This window comes from Salmo trutta, chromosome 30, assembly GCF_901001165.1.
Source record: "Salmo trutta chromosome 30, fSalTru1.1, whole genome shotgun sequence".
Classification (NCBI taxonomy): Eukaryota; Metazoa; Chordata; class Actinopteri; order Salmoniformes; family Salmonidae; genus Salmo; species Salmo trutta.
In genome coordinates, this window is record NC_042986.1 from 25,036,562 (window position 1) to 25,053,580 (window position 17,019).

A 17,019-nucleotide genomic window follows, 5' to 3' on the forward strand; every position below is an offset into this window, starting at 1 on the left:
TCTAAACAGAGCCCTGTTTCTTCACAGGCTGATGTCTGGAACGCCATCTGATTGGTGGCGCTTGTTACCATGGTCCTGTGTAAAATAGAAGTTGTGATTTATTTACAGAGGCCCTTGCTTGCCTTTCCCCACGTTTTCCTTCTATCCTAAACAGCTTCAGACTGTTGCTGGCGACGGTAACGTTACTATATGGCTTTCTTCGGGATAACGAATTTGGGCTATCAAAACCCCATCGGAGACAATATGTTAGTGAGTCCAAGATCGTCTGCTTCTCCCCGAGGTGAGTGCTTTGCTAACGTTAGCTAGCTACTGTACTGTAACGTTATCTGTGTTAATTTGTTTACACTGACTTAACGTAGGTAATTAGCAAGTAACGTTAACTTAACTAAATGGTCAGTCATTAAAACAAGTAGAATATGTATGTTAAATGTCATAGCTTTGCTTTATCTGTGCTGACATGGATAATCATTCGAAGGTACAAGTGGTCATGCCGGAACAACCTGCCTTTGCTTTTATAGATGAGGTTGATTCAAGGAGCTGGGCTAAACAGTCAGGACTGCCCTCCATCCAAGTCCAGACGGGACCCCTAAAATGCACTGATACCGGCAGTATCTACAACCAGCCTTCTCCCTTCAGCCCAGACATACACCAAGGGAGCCAGGGGCGATACAGAGAGATGCTCAAACGGGTTCAGATACCAACATGTAAGTTAGATGTGAGTATTCTTAAGTATCACTTATCATTTCATGTACAGGTGGTAGGCCTTAGCTGTTCAACATTTCAGTTTGAATGAAATACACTGATCAAAAATATAAACGCAACATGTAAAGTGTTGGTTTCATGAGCTGAAATAAAAGATCCCAGAAATGTTCCATAAGCACAAAAAGCTTATTTCTCTCTTTACATCCCTGTTAGTGAGCATTTCTCCTTTGCCAGGATAATCCATCCACCTAACAGGTGTGGCATATCAAGAAGCTGATTAAGCAGCATGTTCATTACACAGGTGCGCCTGGTGCTGGGGACAATAGAAGGCCACTACAAAATGTGCAGTTTTGTCACAACACAATGCCACAGATGTCTCAAGTTTTGAGGGAGCGTGCAATTGATATTGCCAGAGCTGTTGTCAGAGAATATAATGTTAATTTCTCTACCATAAGCCGCCTCCAATGTGGTTTTAGAAATTTTGGGAGTACATCCAACTGGCCTCAGAACTGCAGACCACGTATGGCGTCGTGTGGGCGAGCGGTTTGCTGATGTCAACATTGTGAACAGAGTACCATATGGTGGCAGTGGGGTATGGTATGGGCAGGCATAAGCTATGGACAACAAACACAATTGCAATTTATCGATGGCAATTTGAATGCACAAAAATACAGTGATGAGATCTTGAGGCACATTTTCATTTTTTTAAAGGTATCTGACCAACAGATGCATATCTATATTCCCAGTCATGTGAAATCTGTAGATTAGGGCCTAATACATTTATTTCAATTGACTGATTTCCTCATATGAACTGTAAAATCAATGAAATTGTTGCATTTATATTTTTGTTCAGTATACATTTTACTAAACTGAAGGCAAGGGCACACCGTGGATCAACATTGAGTGACATGTACTCATCTTCCCTAGCCCCGAATCAGCTGTACTCAGTGCCCCTGACAGACAGACAGCAGTGTGGATGGTGGATGCCTAATGGAGGCCAAGGAAAGATGCACGAACCCTGGACCCAAGTCAGACGATTCCCCCGCAAGAACAGTGAGATGACCAAGTGAGTGTCATGTCGGATTCTAACATGTGTTTCTTGAAGTCAGATGTGTCAGTGGCCTGCTCACCCTCTGTCTACTGTTTTTACTCAGGTTTGTGAAGGAGATGTCAATGACGGCCCGAGAGTTCAGCTTATTCTGAGTTCCACTCCTGCAGTAACACACACAATCCCATCCAAAGACCTCTGGGACCTTTAAACTGTAAGGACTATTGTGGTTTAATAAACTGAGACATTTTCATCATGGCATGTTATTTATTTCTGTGAGCTAATGTATCAGGTTGTCAATTGACCTCTGCCTTTCAACTGGTAAAATTGAGCTGTTACCTCTCTCTAGAGGAATACAATTGTAATGCCCATAAGGAAATAAGAGTATTTTGTTTCAGTAATTAGTTATTGTCACTCAGTCAGGTCATTCATTGGACCTTGGGGATAGTAACTGACTATCTCGGGTCGGATACGATATTATGACTGAAAAGTGTCTAGCCAAATATTTGATACGGCATGTTTGTATATTTAGTAAAGCTTGTATTTTGCATACTTTCAGTACATTAACTAAATCAATAAAATGATAAGTAAATGTTTTCCTCATGTTATCTTTAACGTTTTTCTAAATAAGATAACATTACAGTATCATTAATAACATATGAGGTCAAAGGAATATCCAGATCTCTTTGCCAGATATCTCTTGCTTTCTGTCAGTACACTTTTGGCAGCATAACCAGTCATCCATCACATTTACCCCATCCCCACCCTAACTCCTCCCTCATCTTGTAGGCTCCTTCCCTGTGCTCTTGTACTGTATGCAGTGTGCTTTAACTTGCTAGTCCCTTTCCAATATGCTTGTGTAAACTCCTGGAGTTTCTATGTAAATGTAATGATCTGTGAGAGAGGCACTCTACCTGAGAAACAATGCTGTTTCTGATTACAGGGTCATTGAGTGAGTCAGTCTCAATGGCGGCTTGAACAATTCAGAGGATGTGGCTGTAGCTACCTGGCGTCTGTACATTGAGCACTGTAACCCCTTCATGATAGTGCATGGAGGGACAAAGATATGAATCCTCTCATGTATGAAATGTATTGGGTATCTGGGACTGCTTGCTCTCATCTAACAATTTCATTGGTCAGTATCTGCTCAATGACAATCAGCCAATGGTAATCCTAGTTTTTACAACAGGTAAAGAAAGCCGCACACATTAACAGCAATCGACACCACATAAAACAGCCATTGTTTAAAAAAATAATAATCTTCAAGGGGAAATGTTATTTTGTCTGTCATAGTCCTAAACTCTTCTTGTCCTTCACCTCAGGAAAAACGGTGCCTTCTGAACTCCTTCAACACGGGTAGAAAACAAAAAGAAGGGGGCCGGATTCATCAGGCTTGAGCAAAGCACACTTTCAGTAGTTCTGGGACGACCCTCCACTCATCTGTGCCCTAAAAACATCCCAAGAGTCAACAATTAACAACCACCCAACCCAAAGACAAGACAGCCCATAGAAATAGACAAGACAGCCCATAGAAATCTTACTAACCACTGACATTCTATGTATTCTATTTCTATGTTAATCACTCTCGATTGGGCACAACCTCAGTCATTTATTGACCCCAAGACCTTTACTGTTCCCCGGCGGTCCCACACGCTCAAGGCCAAACATCACTACACGGGAAGGGGCCAATAACATGAGGCTGCATTAGCTTGCTTTGGTACGAACATTATCAACTTTTAGTGTCCATAGTCAAGTGTGTTTTGAAGATGTTATGGGGAAGTCAAAATAAAGTCAGTGTTGAGTCAATGCTAAGGTCAGTAAATTATTTCCATTAGCTTTCACAGGCTATCCATCCTTCCCTCGATTTCTCTGCCTCTGTGAAACAGTTCCTCTTCCCACTGTATTCTCCAGTGGCTTGTTCAAGTAAAGCAGAGTTCTAATACTGCTCACACTGCTGATTGTGTCCTGTCTCTCTGAGGAGGGCCCTGAAGTCTGATAGGGATGGGATCAGTGCATAACCTGACTGAGCTTAGTCCTGCAGTAGTGTTTGCTCAATAAAAAGGTACAGTGTACAATCTGTATATCTGTGGAAAAGCGACATCTAATGAGTATGTGTGATTAAATCTAGGGCCAGTGTTTGAAATACTGTAGTTGGCTGCAGTTGATCAGTTGGTACCATTGAGCTTGAGCTTACGTCTGGCATTTTACAAGAAAGCGTTCTGCCCTTTGATCCTTATCGTTGGAATGGAATCATCATAAGCGTAATAATTCATCATAATAACAACAACCATAAGGTTAATACAAATTATGAATACAGAGGTGATAAAAAATACCCTACGTTAAAACAAACAAAATTGAAAACAGGATACCACAATCAGACATGCTTTAAAGCAGTTAAGTTAGGCAAAAAAGCAGTTTGTTGTATCATAAAAACCTCACAGTGAAAATAGTTATGCCCCTTCAAGATTACAAAGCACAGTATTCAGCCATATATATATATATATATATATATATATATATATCCATCTTTCTTTAGAAAATACTCGTTAGCGATTCAAACTTAGGAGGCTGTCCGGTACCACTGTATTTAATGCCCAGGCTTTCCCCTCTGGTTCTGGAACATCTTTTGTAGTTCTGAGTCTTTTAATTTCCATTTGCAAAACAAATGGAAAGGGACAAATTTGAAAGGGATGGAGGAGTTGACAGTATGCCTTTGCCGTATACAACTGTGCCTTGGGTGGCCGAACTGTTATAGCTAGATTGAGTCATGGTGGGGGGAACAAATTTGACAAGGGTTGAGGAGGAGGGGGACCATCCTATTTCCTCTCATTTTGTTGAACCAACAGGTTGAACCCTCTCCCCCGGACTTAAAAAAGGCTACCAAGCCTCTATTTAATCTTAAATAACACATTTTAGAGATGGAGGCAGAGTAATCATATAGATGTCATCGATGATAAACTGTACTGGACCTCTTTGCTGGCTGATTGATAAACAAAATGAAAGTTGTTACACATTTTGCCCATATTGATTAATAGCATTTGCCAGTACTGTACTAAAAAGACTGAGGGTACTGCCGTGCAACAGATTGAGTTGGTGATCATTGCAGACTTTTGCGAGAACATAACAGACATGTCTTGCCTTGTTTTTCGTAAATAATTTGGTCTTTGGTCAATGTTTTCCTTCAATTTATACACATATTCCTACACACAAATATGCATGTACATACACACTTATAAACGTGTAATAAACTGGATATTTGTGCATGTATATATTCAGACTTTTTCATAAAGGAATTTTTGCACAAAACATCAAGATTAAAATAAATAATAACCCAGAAATAAAACATGAGTACCTGTTTCATAATTCTGCTGAAAAAAATATATATGAAAAAAAAAAAAATCACATAAAATGATGTCAAATAAAAAGTAGCCTTATGTACAGCCTTTTTCTTTTTTTGACACAGGCTAAAGGCGTTGTTTTAAATAAACAGACTTTGCATCTTTAATGTAGCCTGAGAGAAAGGCTAGACATGAGAAAAACACTTGTCCTTCCATGTGTGCGGGCGCCAAAACATGGCTGCCACATAAGTACACTTTCCTTCTCAACAAGAACACTTTCCTTCTCAACAAGAACATTTTCCTTCTCAAGTCCTGGAGTCTCAAAGTCTTTTCTCTTGGCTCGGGTTTCAAGTGATGGCGTCGCTAGTTGTTAGCCGCTAGCTCGCGGTGCGAGTCCTCCCTCAGTAGTGCTGCTGCGGGAATGGTCCCGGCTAGTGCTGCCACGGCTGCTAACTATTGGGCGGTCCATCATTCAGGAAGTAGGTCGTCATTTCCCCTTTGCCCTTGACTTTAACGACCCCACGGCACTCCAGAACATATCCTATATCTGAAAGCACCTGGTGGAGGTCCGTGGTAACCTGAGGAGAGTGGAAAAATGTGCATTTTTGACTGGCATACACTATGCTTATTAGGAACGGAGTATGACCTACTGAGTGTTAACTGATTGACATCCTCCATACCTGAATGCGGTCTGGGACTCCTGTGCTGTCCATGCGACTGGCTACGTTGACCGTGTTCCCCCATATATCGTACTGGGGCTTCCGTGCTCCAATCACCCCTGCCACCACTGGCCCAATATTCAGACCTGAAAAAAGAGAGAGATCATAGATTCATAAACATAGCGGTTATTCATACCAAACTCATGCATCCAAACATATTCTACTCTTTCCTATTAACCAATGCTCTCTCTGGTCTGCAACACTGGTTCCTATCCCACTCAATCCTGTCTGTGTTTCAGAACTTCGTGATATTATTTAACCTCAGCTTGTTTAAATCTTGTTGAGCTTTTTCAGACTGTTTCCCCTCACCTATCTTCATCTGGAAGTTGTTGAAGGAATGCTCGTTGATGTACTTCATCTGTTCCCTCAGTCTCATGGCGTAGTCGGCCAGAGCCGTGATGTGGGAGCGGCCCTCACGGTCGTAGGTGGAATCATTGAGACCCGAGGCGGCCATGTAGGTGCTGCCAATAGTCTTGATCTTCTCCAGCTGACGAAACTTCTCCTCACTGATGATCTGAGAGTAGGACAAAACACAAAGCCTCAGGTTTGAGTTTGACCAAAAATGTCCTATTTTAAATGCATGAGGCCAACGATGACTGTACTGAAAATGCACCAAAGGGCAAAAGACACGGAATTCACAATGACACTAAGCGTCCAAAATTCCATAGGCTACCCTCTCCTCTGCCTCCCTCCCTCTTTACCTCGTCAAAGTCAGCAATGATCTCGTTGAGCAGCCTAAGACACTCCACTCCCTCATTGTTGGCCTCCAGCTCCACGTAGAACTCAGAGAAGTTGGAAATGGAGGCGAACATGACGGCCACACACTCACAGGACTGGTAGTAGAGCTCGTCGTTACGGCGCTCACGCGCCAGGAAGTGAGCCGCCACGTCCTTGGGCAGGATGTTGTGGAGGAGACGGCGGTTGTAGGCCTGAAGCTCCTCCATCTCCTCCTTCTCCTCTGTGGCCTGGAAGGAGGACATGAGGGAAAAAGGTTAAGATAGGTGGGGACATCTTATACTACACTATGTTCTACTGTAGTCAAGGTAGAGGAGTGCCCCCCTGTAGGCCCATGGTACCTGTAGTTTCCAGAGGAAGTCGAGGCGTGAAGTGGACTCCACCTGCTGGGCATGGAGGTAGAGCGCCAGCACAAACACAGTGAGAATCACAGGAGTCATGACTCTCAGAGATACTTTGGTCACACTGAACGGGCTGCAGAGAGACAGAACAGGAGGTCAGAGAGGAACAGCTAGAAAGAAAACCAAGAAAGACACAAACCAATCTGCAGAGAGAGAGTGGATCAGAGAAAGAGAAAATGGGTCATATACACACCTACACAGATTTAAAACAATGATTTCAGAAAGGCTTTGAATCCAAACTTACCACTCGTCTGTAGTTTCATTGAAACTGGACCATTGAATAGTTTCATTGAAATCACTGGATGAGAAAAAGAAGCAAAATGGTTTAGTCAAAAGAAAACATTGATGACTACAACGTTGTGCCCTCCTGAACGCAGCCCCAGTACTCACAGGGCTTTGGAGGTGACAAAAAGGTCAGCATTTTCAAACAGCGCCACCTGTGGCCACTCCACCAGCAGCAGGAAGGTGAGCTGGATGAGCAGCATGAGGGCCAGCTTCCCTATACTGCTGATCTGGAGGAATACTGAACAGGCCAGCAGGGTCAGCAGCACACTGTAGCTGAAATACTGAGGGATGGAAGGACAGAGATGATTGATTGATGATCAGATTAACCTGTCATTTATAAAGAGCATATAAGACATCAGTATACAACCTGACATCGGTGACACACCCACTCACCTCTGGGAAGGGACATGAGGGGCCCTGGCTGGGACAAATCTCTAGACCCCCATCTACCGACACAGACAGGTTGCGGATGAGACAGGGTGTCACCATGGAAACAGAGATGTTCATCTCCCGAGCGATGCAGTCCACCAAACTCTCCGTGTCACAAGCAAACTACAACCGAGGAGACACGCACAAACATGTTCACTTGTGGGGAAATGTTTGCTCTAGGTGTGTGTGTGTCAATCTGTTCAGTCTCACCATGTTGACAAAGGCAGAGATGAAGACGAGGATGATGGTAAACACCCCCACCAGAGTGCTGTTGGTACGAGACTGGACTATCTTCTTTGACACTATCTGCATCGCAGCTGGAAACAGCTACAAGAGAGGAGGAATAAAGGAAAGAACGTTTAGTGTCCAGAATGCATGTGGGTGTGTACAGTAGGTAATGTGTGTGTTGTGGAGATCTTACCTTAATGCAGGAATATATGGCACAGATGAAGAGGATGTTGGCGAGGATGATGAAGATACTGATGTAGATCCCCAGCATGACTGGGGTGCTGCAGGAGGAGACACACAAACAGGAGGACTCAGAAAAGTAAGTGTGAATGTGTACGTGTGTGTGTGCGTGTACGCGTGTCACTCACTGTGGAAATATGACAATCTGGATGAAGGAGATGAAGCAGAAGACCAGGAGGGTACAAGCCACGTAACCCCCAAAGCGATCGTCTACCTTCTTCGAATACTACCAGAGAGAGATCAGAACCCATTAAAAAACAAATCTTAGGAAACCATCAGCAGACATTAACTGTGAATGTGAACTACATAACACACCAGGGATGAACTAAATAAAGCCCAGAGTATTCTGGGAGATGTACGCAGAGACCTTTTTCTCCAAGCTAGAGGTCTGGAAGGTGAGCAGGAACTTCTTGACGTGGTCTTTCCTCAGCTGGTCGATGCTGCGAGCATCAATGGCTCGCCCCAGAAACTCATCCACCTCATCTTCAGGGTTCATTGCCTCCTGGGCACCACGGCTGGAAAGGGGGAGGGGAGTGAGGAAGGAGGTCGAGAGAGAGAGAGAGAAAGATATGAGAGAAAGGTAAGATGGTAAGACCTTTAGAGTATGTGAATGTGCATTTTGGGTGCATTTTGGCACGTGAGCCTGTCTCCCTGGGTGTGTATTTAGGTGGGTGTGTATATGTGTATGTGTGTATCCCAAACATCCTCAGAGCAATAACCACTCACTTGTCTTTGCTGGACGACTCATCAATCCCCTGAGAAAGAGAAAGGAGGATTAACCGACATACAGAAACCCAGACAAGAGATGTAAAAGAGAGGGATTAGCCAATAGATAAACCCTGTAGGGGAGAGATACAGTTGGCACTCAGGAGACAGGAGAGGAAAGACAGAAGAGACTATCGGTAGACACTGGGGAACATAATGGAGAGACTGCTACAGAGTTTCCCAGACTCAGTCCTGGGGACCCCAAGGGGTGCATGTTTTGTTTTTTGCCCAATGACTACACAGCTGATTCGAATAATCAAAACTTGATGATTAGTTGAATATTTCAATCTGCTGTGTAGTGCTAGCTAGGTCAAAAACCAAAACATGCACCCCTTGGGGTGCCAAGAACCGTGTTTGGTAAACGCTGGTAGTGGGACACACAGAGCACTCTGAAGAGAGGTAACATTTATGGGTGATACTATTGGGATACAATAAGTAGATATAGGGGAGAAGCAGGAGAGACACAGAGAGGTCTCGTCTCACCATCTGTCTGAAGACTTTGGAGTCCTTGGTCCTGGAGAACCTTGTGTCGGGCACCCAGCGAGGCATCAGGCCCTCGTTAGAGTTGGACCGCGTCCTCTGCATCTTGGCCATCATGGCCTTTTCATCTTTCTAGACAGAGGAAAGCACAGACAGAGACAAAGGTTAGACAACTGAAACGGTGAAACCCTTGAGTGGATTAAATGGGTGCTAACATGATCCACCAATTCAGTGCCTTTTGAGTAGTGTAACTTGGTCAAAAAAATATTTAATTTTAACATTCTGTCATAAAGGGCACATGTTGAACTTCATTAAAAAAAAGTATCCCATCTCAATAGGTTAAAGGGCAACTCTGCCACTTTCAACATCATATTCATTATCTCCAGCACCAAACCAGTGCCTACATATGTGAAAACTGCGCATTTCTACATTTTGTAGAACTATATATTGAACAAAAATATAAACACAACATGCAACAATTTCAAAGATTTTACAGTTCATATAAGGAAATCAATTAGGCCGTAATCTATAGATTTCACATGACTGGCAAGGGCGCAGCCATGGGTGGACCTGGGAGGGCTTAGGCCCACCCGCTGGGGAGCCAGGCCCAGCCAATCAGAATGAGTTTTTCCCTACAAAAGGGCTTTATTACAGACAGAAATACTCCTCAGCAACAAGAGTTCAGTTCACATAACAGGGTTGACCTTAAAATGAGGGACTGACGTAAATTAATCACTAATAACATCTAATAAATAATCATCTTTAGAAATTACTTTGTCAAAGCAACAAAATAACTAGGGGATGGTGCAAACTTTACATTTTGACACATCTTCTTAGAAGTCACATGGGGTGCAAAGAGTGACATGTCAAAATGCTGAATTCTTTATTCATATAAAAAAATGAGATTTATTGAATTATCCATGTGGTCTATATTAAAGGGCACTTCATTTAATATAACATGCTTTAAAATTCGATATTGGTGCACAATGTCTGCTTAAAACATCAAAGAGTTGCAAAAGGCACTCTTCGTGGAACAACCTCAATTCCCCAGTGTTTGGAGAGCCCTGTAAACTGTCATACAACTGTACGTGTGGTGGTTGGCAAGTGTAGGAAGTCGTTTTGTCCCTGACCCGTTTTTGGCTGCAGCCCAGCACCAGGAAGGTCTCAATGCTGTTCTCCTTCAGGTAGGCGTTCCTCTCCCCTCCGAAACCCGGCTCCACCTCATAATCCCTATTTAGATACTGCAGGGTGGCTTTGGTGATGTGGATCCTCCTGGGAGAAGGACACAAGGTCAGTCTATGTGTGTGTGTGTGCGCCCGCACATGCGTGTGTGCATACATGTGTGCGTGTGTGTCTCCCTCACCCTGCCTTGCCCCCAGCCTCCATGTGGTTGGCTAGTGTGACATCGTTGGACCACACGTCAAACTGCCACTTCCTGAGTCCCAGCACCCCACAGTGCACACGGCCGCTATGGATGCCCACGCGCATGTTGACGTTGACCCCCGTCACTTCACGCACCAGCCTGCACATTAACACAAAGAACATGTATGTTAAATGTCTTTCCAAAAAACACATGATACTCCAACAGGCTGAAACAATACATTTATGATATATATTTTATGATTTGTCATGTCTAGAAAATATGGCATCTCCCCACACACAGACGTTCCCCATACTCACGAGATGGCCTCTATCATGTCGACGCCCATCTCCACACAGCAGTGGGCGTGGTCAGCGCGGGGCTCAGGCAGCCCAGACACACAGTAGTAACAGTCCCCCAGGATCTTAATACGCAGACAGTGGTTCTCCTACAGACAGATAGACAAAGCAGTTATGGCAGTTAGAGAGGGACAGAGAACAAATTATATTCAATTGGAAGGGCAAGACAGTAGTTAATGGAGAAAATTTGTGAAAAAATGGGGGAAGGCGTGAAGAGAAATTCTTATTTACAGATGCTAGTTTGTCGAAGCGGGCGAAGAGCTCGTTGAGCGTCATGACCAACTCCTGAGCCGTACACTGAGACGCCAAGCTGGTGAAACCCTCAATGTCTGCAAACAGAATACTGAAGAGAAAGAGAGAGACAGGATTGATTGATCAGTAACTAATCGGATGACCCTTCCTCCTCCTGTTATGTGTTGGGGTAGTCTTTCCACAGCCTTAATGTCTGTCTAGTTGCCTGTGTGTGTGTGTGTGTGTGTGTGTGTGTGTGTGTGTGTGTGTGTGTGTGTGTGTGTGTGTGTGTGTGTGTGTGTATAGTCGGTGCTGTAATTGAATCTGGGCTGAAGCTCCCATTCTTTGGGGATTATCTTATCTTGGCTGCTGGTAATTAAGTATTCCCTTACTAGTGTTAATTAGCCCGCTCTCTGCCAAGCCCTGAGTAAGGGTGTGTGTGTGTGTGTGTGTGTGTGTGTGTGTGTGTGTGTGTGTGTGTGTGTGTGTGTGTGTGTGTGTGTGTGTGTGTGTGTGTCTGCGTGCATGCGTGTGTATATACAGTATGTGTGTATGAGAATGTTGATGTGCAGTGTTGAATAAATATACAAGTACCCTGCCTTTATTTGATAAAAGATACCGTTGAATAACAGTTAAATGAGGTCAAGAGATAAAACACATCAACACTGTGTTACATGTTAAGGCGTCTGCATGCTTCCCAGCCGAAACAGTCCGGAACAGTTTGTGTACATATTATAACCACATTTTGTGAGGTTTTTGCATGTTTTGGACTTCGGTGAGGGTTTTTCGGCTGTTCGGGCACACACATTTTTTTCTAGAGGCAAGCCAAAGTTCGGAGCTGAAGTCTACGCCCCTTCCTCGGTGATTGGTCAACATTAGGGATTCCTATTAGTCCTCATTCAATGAGGGACGACACGTTTTTATGCACATTGAGAAATATTGCACCAAACATTAGTTAAATGTCAAATTGACCGACTAAGTTCTCCTTGGCAAAAAACGTCAAAACTAATGACAGATTTCTTGAGTTATCTTAGACCAATTCTGACTATTTTGGCTACGGCGTCTCAAAATAGACAAACAGTTCTATTGCACTTTTTTCAAGCGAAGCACACACTTCGGTTCTCCTAGCTGACATTGGCTAGCCACCAGCCGAACTGAAGAATGCTGATGCCTTTAGAGGTCATTGCTCTTGTCAGTTAGGTTTGTTGAAGAAATGCTGTGGTTATTGATGTGTCGTTGTCAGGGCAGGGCTACTGAGGTTACCAGGATGATTGTGTCTATGCTGACCTGACGTTGTCATGCTTCTGGATGTAGATCTTATGGAACATCATGTCTTCTTTCTTAGCGTTGATGTCAGCCTTCATCTCCATGGCAACATGCCTTGGCAACACAGACAGCAAGAGGCGTTCCTGAAGTGTTGAGAGAGGTATCTGGCTTAGTTAGTATCTGCATTTAATAAATACAGTTGAAGTCGGAAGTTTACATACACCTTAGCCAAATACATTTAAACTCAGTTTTTCACAATTCCTGACATTTAATCAGAGTAAAAATTCCCTGTCTTAGCTCAGTTAGGATCACCACTTTATTTTAAGAATGTGAAATGTCAGAATAGTATTGAGAATTATTTATTTCAGCTTTTATTTTTTTTCATCACATTCCCAGTGGGTGAGAAGTTTACATACACTCAATTAGTATTTGGTAGCATTGCCTTTATATTGTTTAACTTGGGTCAAACATTTCGGGTAGCATTCCACATGTATCCCACAATAAGTTGGGTGAAGTTTGGCCCATTCCTCCTGACAGAGCTGGTGTAACTGAGTCAGGTTTGTAGGCCTCCTTGCTCGCACACACTTCTTCAGTTCTGCCCACAAATGGTCTATAGGATTGAGGTCGGGGCTTTGTGATGGCCACTCCAATACTTTGACTTTGTGGTCCTTAAGCCATTTTGCCAAAACTTTGGAAGTATGCTTGGGGTCATTGTCCATTTGGAAGACCCATTTGCGACCAAGCTTTAACTTCCCGACTGATGTCTTGAGATGTTGCTTCAATATAGCCACATCATTTTATTTCCTCATGATGCCATCTATTTTGTGAAGTGCACCAGTCCCTCCTGCAGCAAATCACCCCCACAACATGATGCTTCCACCCCCATGCTGCATGGTTGGCATGGTGTTTTTCGGCTTGCAAGCCTCCCCCTTTTTCCTCCAAACATAACGATGGTCATTATGGCCAAACAGATCTATTTTTGTTTCATCAGACCAGATGAAAGTTGGTCCAGACTCCAAAAAGTACGATCTTTGTCCCCATGTGCAGTTGCAAACTGTTGTCTGGCTTTTTTATGGAGGTTTGGGAGCAATGGCTTCTTCCATACTGAGCGGCCTTTCAGATTATGTTGATAAAGGACTCGTTTTACTGTGGATATATATACTTTTGTACCTGTTTCCTCCAGCATCTTCACAAGATGCTGTTGTTCTGGGATTGATTTGCACTTTTCGCACCAAAGTACGTTCATCTCTAGGAGACAGAACGCGTCTCCTTCCTGAGCGGTATGACGGCTGCATGGTCCCATGGTATTTATACTTGCGTACTATTGCTTGTACAGATGAACGTGGTACCTTCCGGCGTTTGGAAATTGCTCCCAAGGATGAACCAGACTTGTGGAGGTCTCCAATTTTTTTTTTTTCCCATGATGTCAAGCAAAGAGGTACTGAATTTGAAGGTAGGCCTTGAAATACATCTACAGGTACACCTCCAATTGACTCAAATTATGTCAATTAGCCTATCAGAAGCTTCTAAAGCCATGACATCGTTTCCTGGAATTTTCCAAGCTGTTTAAAGGCCCAGTCAACTTAGTGTATGTAATCTTCTGACCCACTGGAATTGTGATACAGTGAATTATAAGTGAAATAATCTGTCTGTAAATAATTGTTGGAAAAATAACTTGTGTCATGCACAAAGTAGATGTCCTAACCGACTTGACAAAACTATAGTTTGTTAACAAGAAATTTGTGGAGTGGTTGAAAAACGAGTTTTAATGACTCCAACCTAAGTGTATGTAAACTTCTGACTTCAACTGTACGTCCTTCAAAATTACTGCTTCCTGTCAGTCAGCGTAGGTGTTTACACAGTTTGTGTGTGTACCTGCTGTTGGTTCTCTCTCTGCAGGTGCAGTCTGGCCTGAATGTATCCTCTGGTCTCCTGGAAGGCCTGTCTCTGAGACACCTCAGCAGGGTAGTGGGTACAGATCCCAATGATGTTAGTGCACAGGAATATCAGCACGTTGGCGCTCAGCTAGAAGAGAGGAGGATAAAGAAAGGGGAAATTTAGAGACTTGACCCCACATCGGTTTTTCCAAAACATTCTGTGCTAGGGGGCAGCATAGAGCCATGTTGTGGGTATCTGGATAGGGATGTACAGTATCAAACACAGTGATGAAACACACATGGAATCTGATACTGAAATGGTGCTTTCTCTGCTCTCTCTGTCTCTCTCCCTGCACATCTCTCCGTCTCTTTAATTCTTTGATGGCATACACACAGATTCACAGGTCATACTGTGGCCAATGACACATTGTGCTTCTCCTCAAGGACTGAGATGTACAATTACATCATTTATAATACATTACATACCCCTGACCTTGTATGGAAATACACAATAGCCATGCTTTTACTCACACACACGTGCAAGCATGCACGCACACGCACACAGACGCCAAGAAAAAACATTCCCTGTGGAGGCATAATGATCCTGTTTGTGGGATCGTTTTTTCCTCGTGCTCTCGTCCTCTCATGGCAGTCCATTGACCACTTCATATGTTTACCATCTTGCTTTCTGAACTCGTTAAACTTGAAATGAAACAGAGGTTTTTTTGTGTCCTGCCTCTGGGACCTCCCCTGTCACACTATCCCCGGAGTGTCCCCAGCTGTAGCGTGGGAAAAAACACTGCCCTCTGACACGCTGAGAGGCTGTTCACTTTAAAGATGGCCTCTTGTTTACAGTTTGCTGCGTGAGAGAGTGGAAACACTCCACTCCACCCGAGGCTGTTTTTTGGACACAAACACTGGCTTGCTACATGCCAACAGGAAACACTGTTATGTCACACCCTATGTGGCGACCCTAAATGAGCAAATAAGTTAAGGGGCTAATGTGCCAGCTAGGGTTAACAATGGTCTTCCCTATCTAAACCACATCTTTCCTTGGAGGTATAAGATTAGATATTTTTCTAAATTCAATATTTCTTTGTCAAACCTCACTTTCTCTTTCTTTCTTATGCTCTCCCTCTACTTTATATGAAAGTGATTCTATCATCCTTATAAATCTTTTAATCATCCTGAAATAGACAGTTGATTGCCCCATTATTATGCAGGTGAAGCCTGACTCCTACTGGGCAGAAACAGTAACACAGGTAAGCTTGGTTGGAATGATTTCAGGTTTACAGTAAACATACAACCATTATATTGCACACGTTAAAATATTCCTCCCCCTAAGAACATTATACAAGAACGGGATGAAATTCCACCTAGCCGATATGTGTGCATTTCGTCAAAGAGTGAAATTAACTGAAGAAGGCTTGGTTTAGCTAATAGCCCCTTATCTCTTAATCCACATCTGGTCCATGAATTCACTTTGAACTCTCCCTGACCTTTCCGAGAAACAAGTGCATAGGTGAATATGCAGAGTTTTACACCAAGGAAGAGGGAAAGAAATAAAACAGGAAGAATAAGAGAAAAGAGAAATAAACAAGATACAGGGAGAAAATGGGGCAAGGGGGCAAGGGGGAGCGAGAGATAGAATGAGAAGCAGCAATAAAAAATAGAGAGGAAGATATGTGAGCTAAGGGAAGGGGGATTAACCTGGGCAGGGAGGAGGGGTGAGTGTAGAAAATAGAATAGCATTCAAGGGACAACAACAGATAACATGGAGACAGGGGGGTGTTAAGGGGAGGAAGGATGTGGTGGTAGTGGAGTGAGTGTGTGAGAGAGAGAGAGAGAGAGAGAGAGACGGAGGGAGTGAGGGACAGAGAGAGACGGAGGAAGTGAGGGAGAGAGACGGAAGGAGTAGGAGAGAGAGGGGGGAGAGATAGAAAGAGAAAAAGAGAGAGAGAGAGAAAGAGAGAGAGAGACGGAAGGAGAGAAAGAGAGAGAGAGAGAGAGAGAGAGAGAGAGAGAGAGAGAAAGAGAAGACAGATATGGGACACAGTGACATTAGGCAGATGGTTCCGAGCGCTCAGCTCTGTTTACATTACTCTCACTGTTCAAGCAAAAACAGCCCAGAGAGAAGAGAGAAACCTGCTGTGTGTGTGTGTGCGTGTGTTGTATGTTTACTTAAGTAGTCTGTAGAGAAAGTACTGTGTGCATATTTGTGAAGGAGAGTTGACATTGCTTTCTTGTCTTCTTGCCTGTGACGGAGTGTTGTCTGTGTGTATAGTTGTACTTTACAGTATGTGTGTAGGATCACAGGCCAGGCCAGGCCAGGCCTAATTGCTTGCAGGGCCTGCAGGTTGATATGGTACACACATTCAGGTCCTGTGTTTACACAATAGCACACACAACTACTCTTCAGGAGCTACACTCAGCACTATCTACCTGTAGTGGGCCTACAGCTGTCCCAGACTACAGTCACTGTGTACACACACACACACACACACACACACACACACACACACACACACACACACACACACACACACACACACACAC

General features: G+C 43.6%; 2 protein-coding genes across 8 annotated transcripts in view; one reads left to right on the plus strand and one right to left on the minus strand.

Annotated features, from left to right (window-relative positions):
- Window positions 1-63: 63 nt before the first annotated feature.
- On the plus strand, window positions 64-3,556 carry LOC115168357 (testis-expressed protein 49). Of its 3 annotated transcripts, XR_003870659.1 has the most exons (5): window positions 64-280; window positions 519-704; window positions 1,630-1,768; window positions 1,857-1,964; window positions 3,073-3,556. XR_003870659.1 is itself a non-coding variant. In XM_029723534.1 (4 exons), exons 1-4 carry the CDS (start codon window positions 190-192, stop codon window positions 1,903-1,905), a joined length of 465 nt encoding a protein of 154 aa, XP_029579394.1. In that variant the 5' UTR covers window positions 64-189; the 3' UTR covers window positions 1,906-2,342. The 3 variants fall into 3 exon arrangements, 1 of the variants encoding a protein (XP_029579394.1); XM_029723534.1 differs by lacking the exon at window positions 3,073-3,556 and having other exon boundaries at window positions 1,857-2,342; XR_003870660.1 differs by lacking the exon at window positions 3,073-3,556 and having other exon boundaries at window positions 69-280; window positions 519-715; window positions 1,857-2,342.
- Window positions 3,340-17,019, minus strand: part of LOC115168355 (adenylate cyclase type 6) — a 66,931-nt gene continuing 53,251 nt past the window's right edge. For all 5 annotated transcript variants that reach the window (XM_029723530.1, XM_029723532.1, XM_029723531.1 and 2 more), the window contains exons 4-23: window positions 14,462-14,611; window positions 12,608-12,729; window positions 11,321-11,432; window positions 11,051-11,178; window positions 10,734-10,892; window positions 10,501-10,642; window positions 9,374-9,502; window positions 8,852-8,880; window positions 8,493-8,640; window positions 8,254-8,351; window positions 8,079-8,166; window positions 7,868-7,984; window positions 7,622-7,780; window positions 7,334-7,509; window positions 7,188-7,241; window positions 6,884-7,016; window positions 6,509-6,772; window positions 6,117-6,321; window positions 5,769-5,893; window positions 3,340-5,666 (exon numbers count right to left, since the gene is read on the minus strand). In XM_029723530.1, the coding sequence (XP_029579390.1) occupies window positions 5,538-5,666; window positions 5,769-5,893; window positions 6,117-6,321; window positions 6,509-6,772; window positions 6,884-7,016; window positions 7,188-7,241; window positions 7,334-7,509; window positions 7,622-7,780; window positions 7,868-7,984; window positions 8,079-8,166; window positions 8,254-8,351; window positions 8,493-8,640; window positions 8,852-8,880; window positions 9,374-9,502; window positions 10,501-10,642; window positions 10,734-10,892; window positions 11,051-11,178; window positions 11,321-11,432; window positions 12,608-12,729; window positions 14,462-14,611 (2,667 nt within the window). In that variant the 3' untranslated portion in view covers window positions 3,340-5,537. The remainder of the gene's footprint in view (window positions 5,667-5,768; window positions 5,894-6,116; window positions 6,322-6,508; window positions 6,773-6,883; window positions 7,017-7,187; window positions 7,242-7,333; window positions 7,510-7,621; window positions 7,781-7,867; window positions 7,985-8,078; window positions 8,167-8,253; window positions 8,352-8,492; window positions 8,641-8,851; window positions 8,881-9,373; window positions 9,503-10,500; window positions 10,643-10,733; window positions 10,893-11,050; window positions 11,179-11,320; window positions 11,433-12,607; window positions 12,730-14,461; window positions 14,612-17,019) is intronic.

Coding starts and splice junctions, on each gene's coding strand:
- LOC115168357 (XM_029723534.1), top strand. CDS start 190: ATGGCTTTCTTCGGGATAACGAATTTGGGCTATCAAAACCCCATCGGA. Junction 281..518: donor ATCGTCTGCTTCTCCCCGAG/GTGAGTGCTTTG, acceptor TTGCTTTTATAG/ATGAGGTTGATTCAAGGAGC. Junction 1,769..1,856: donor AAGAACAGTGAGATGACCAA/GTGAGTGTCATG, acceptor GTTTTTACTCAG/GTTTGTGAAGGAGATGTCAA.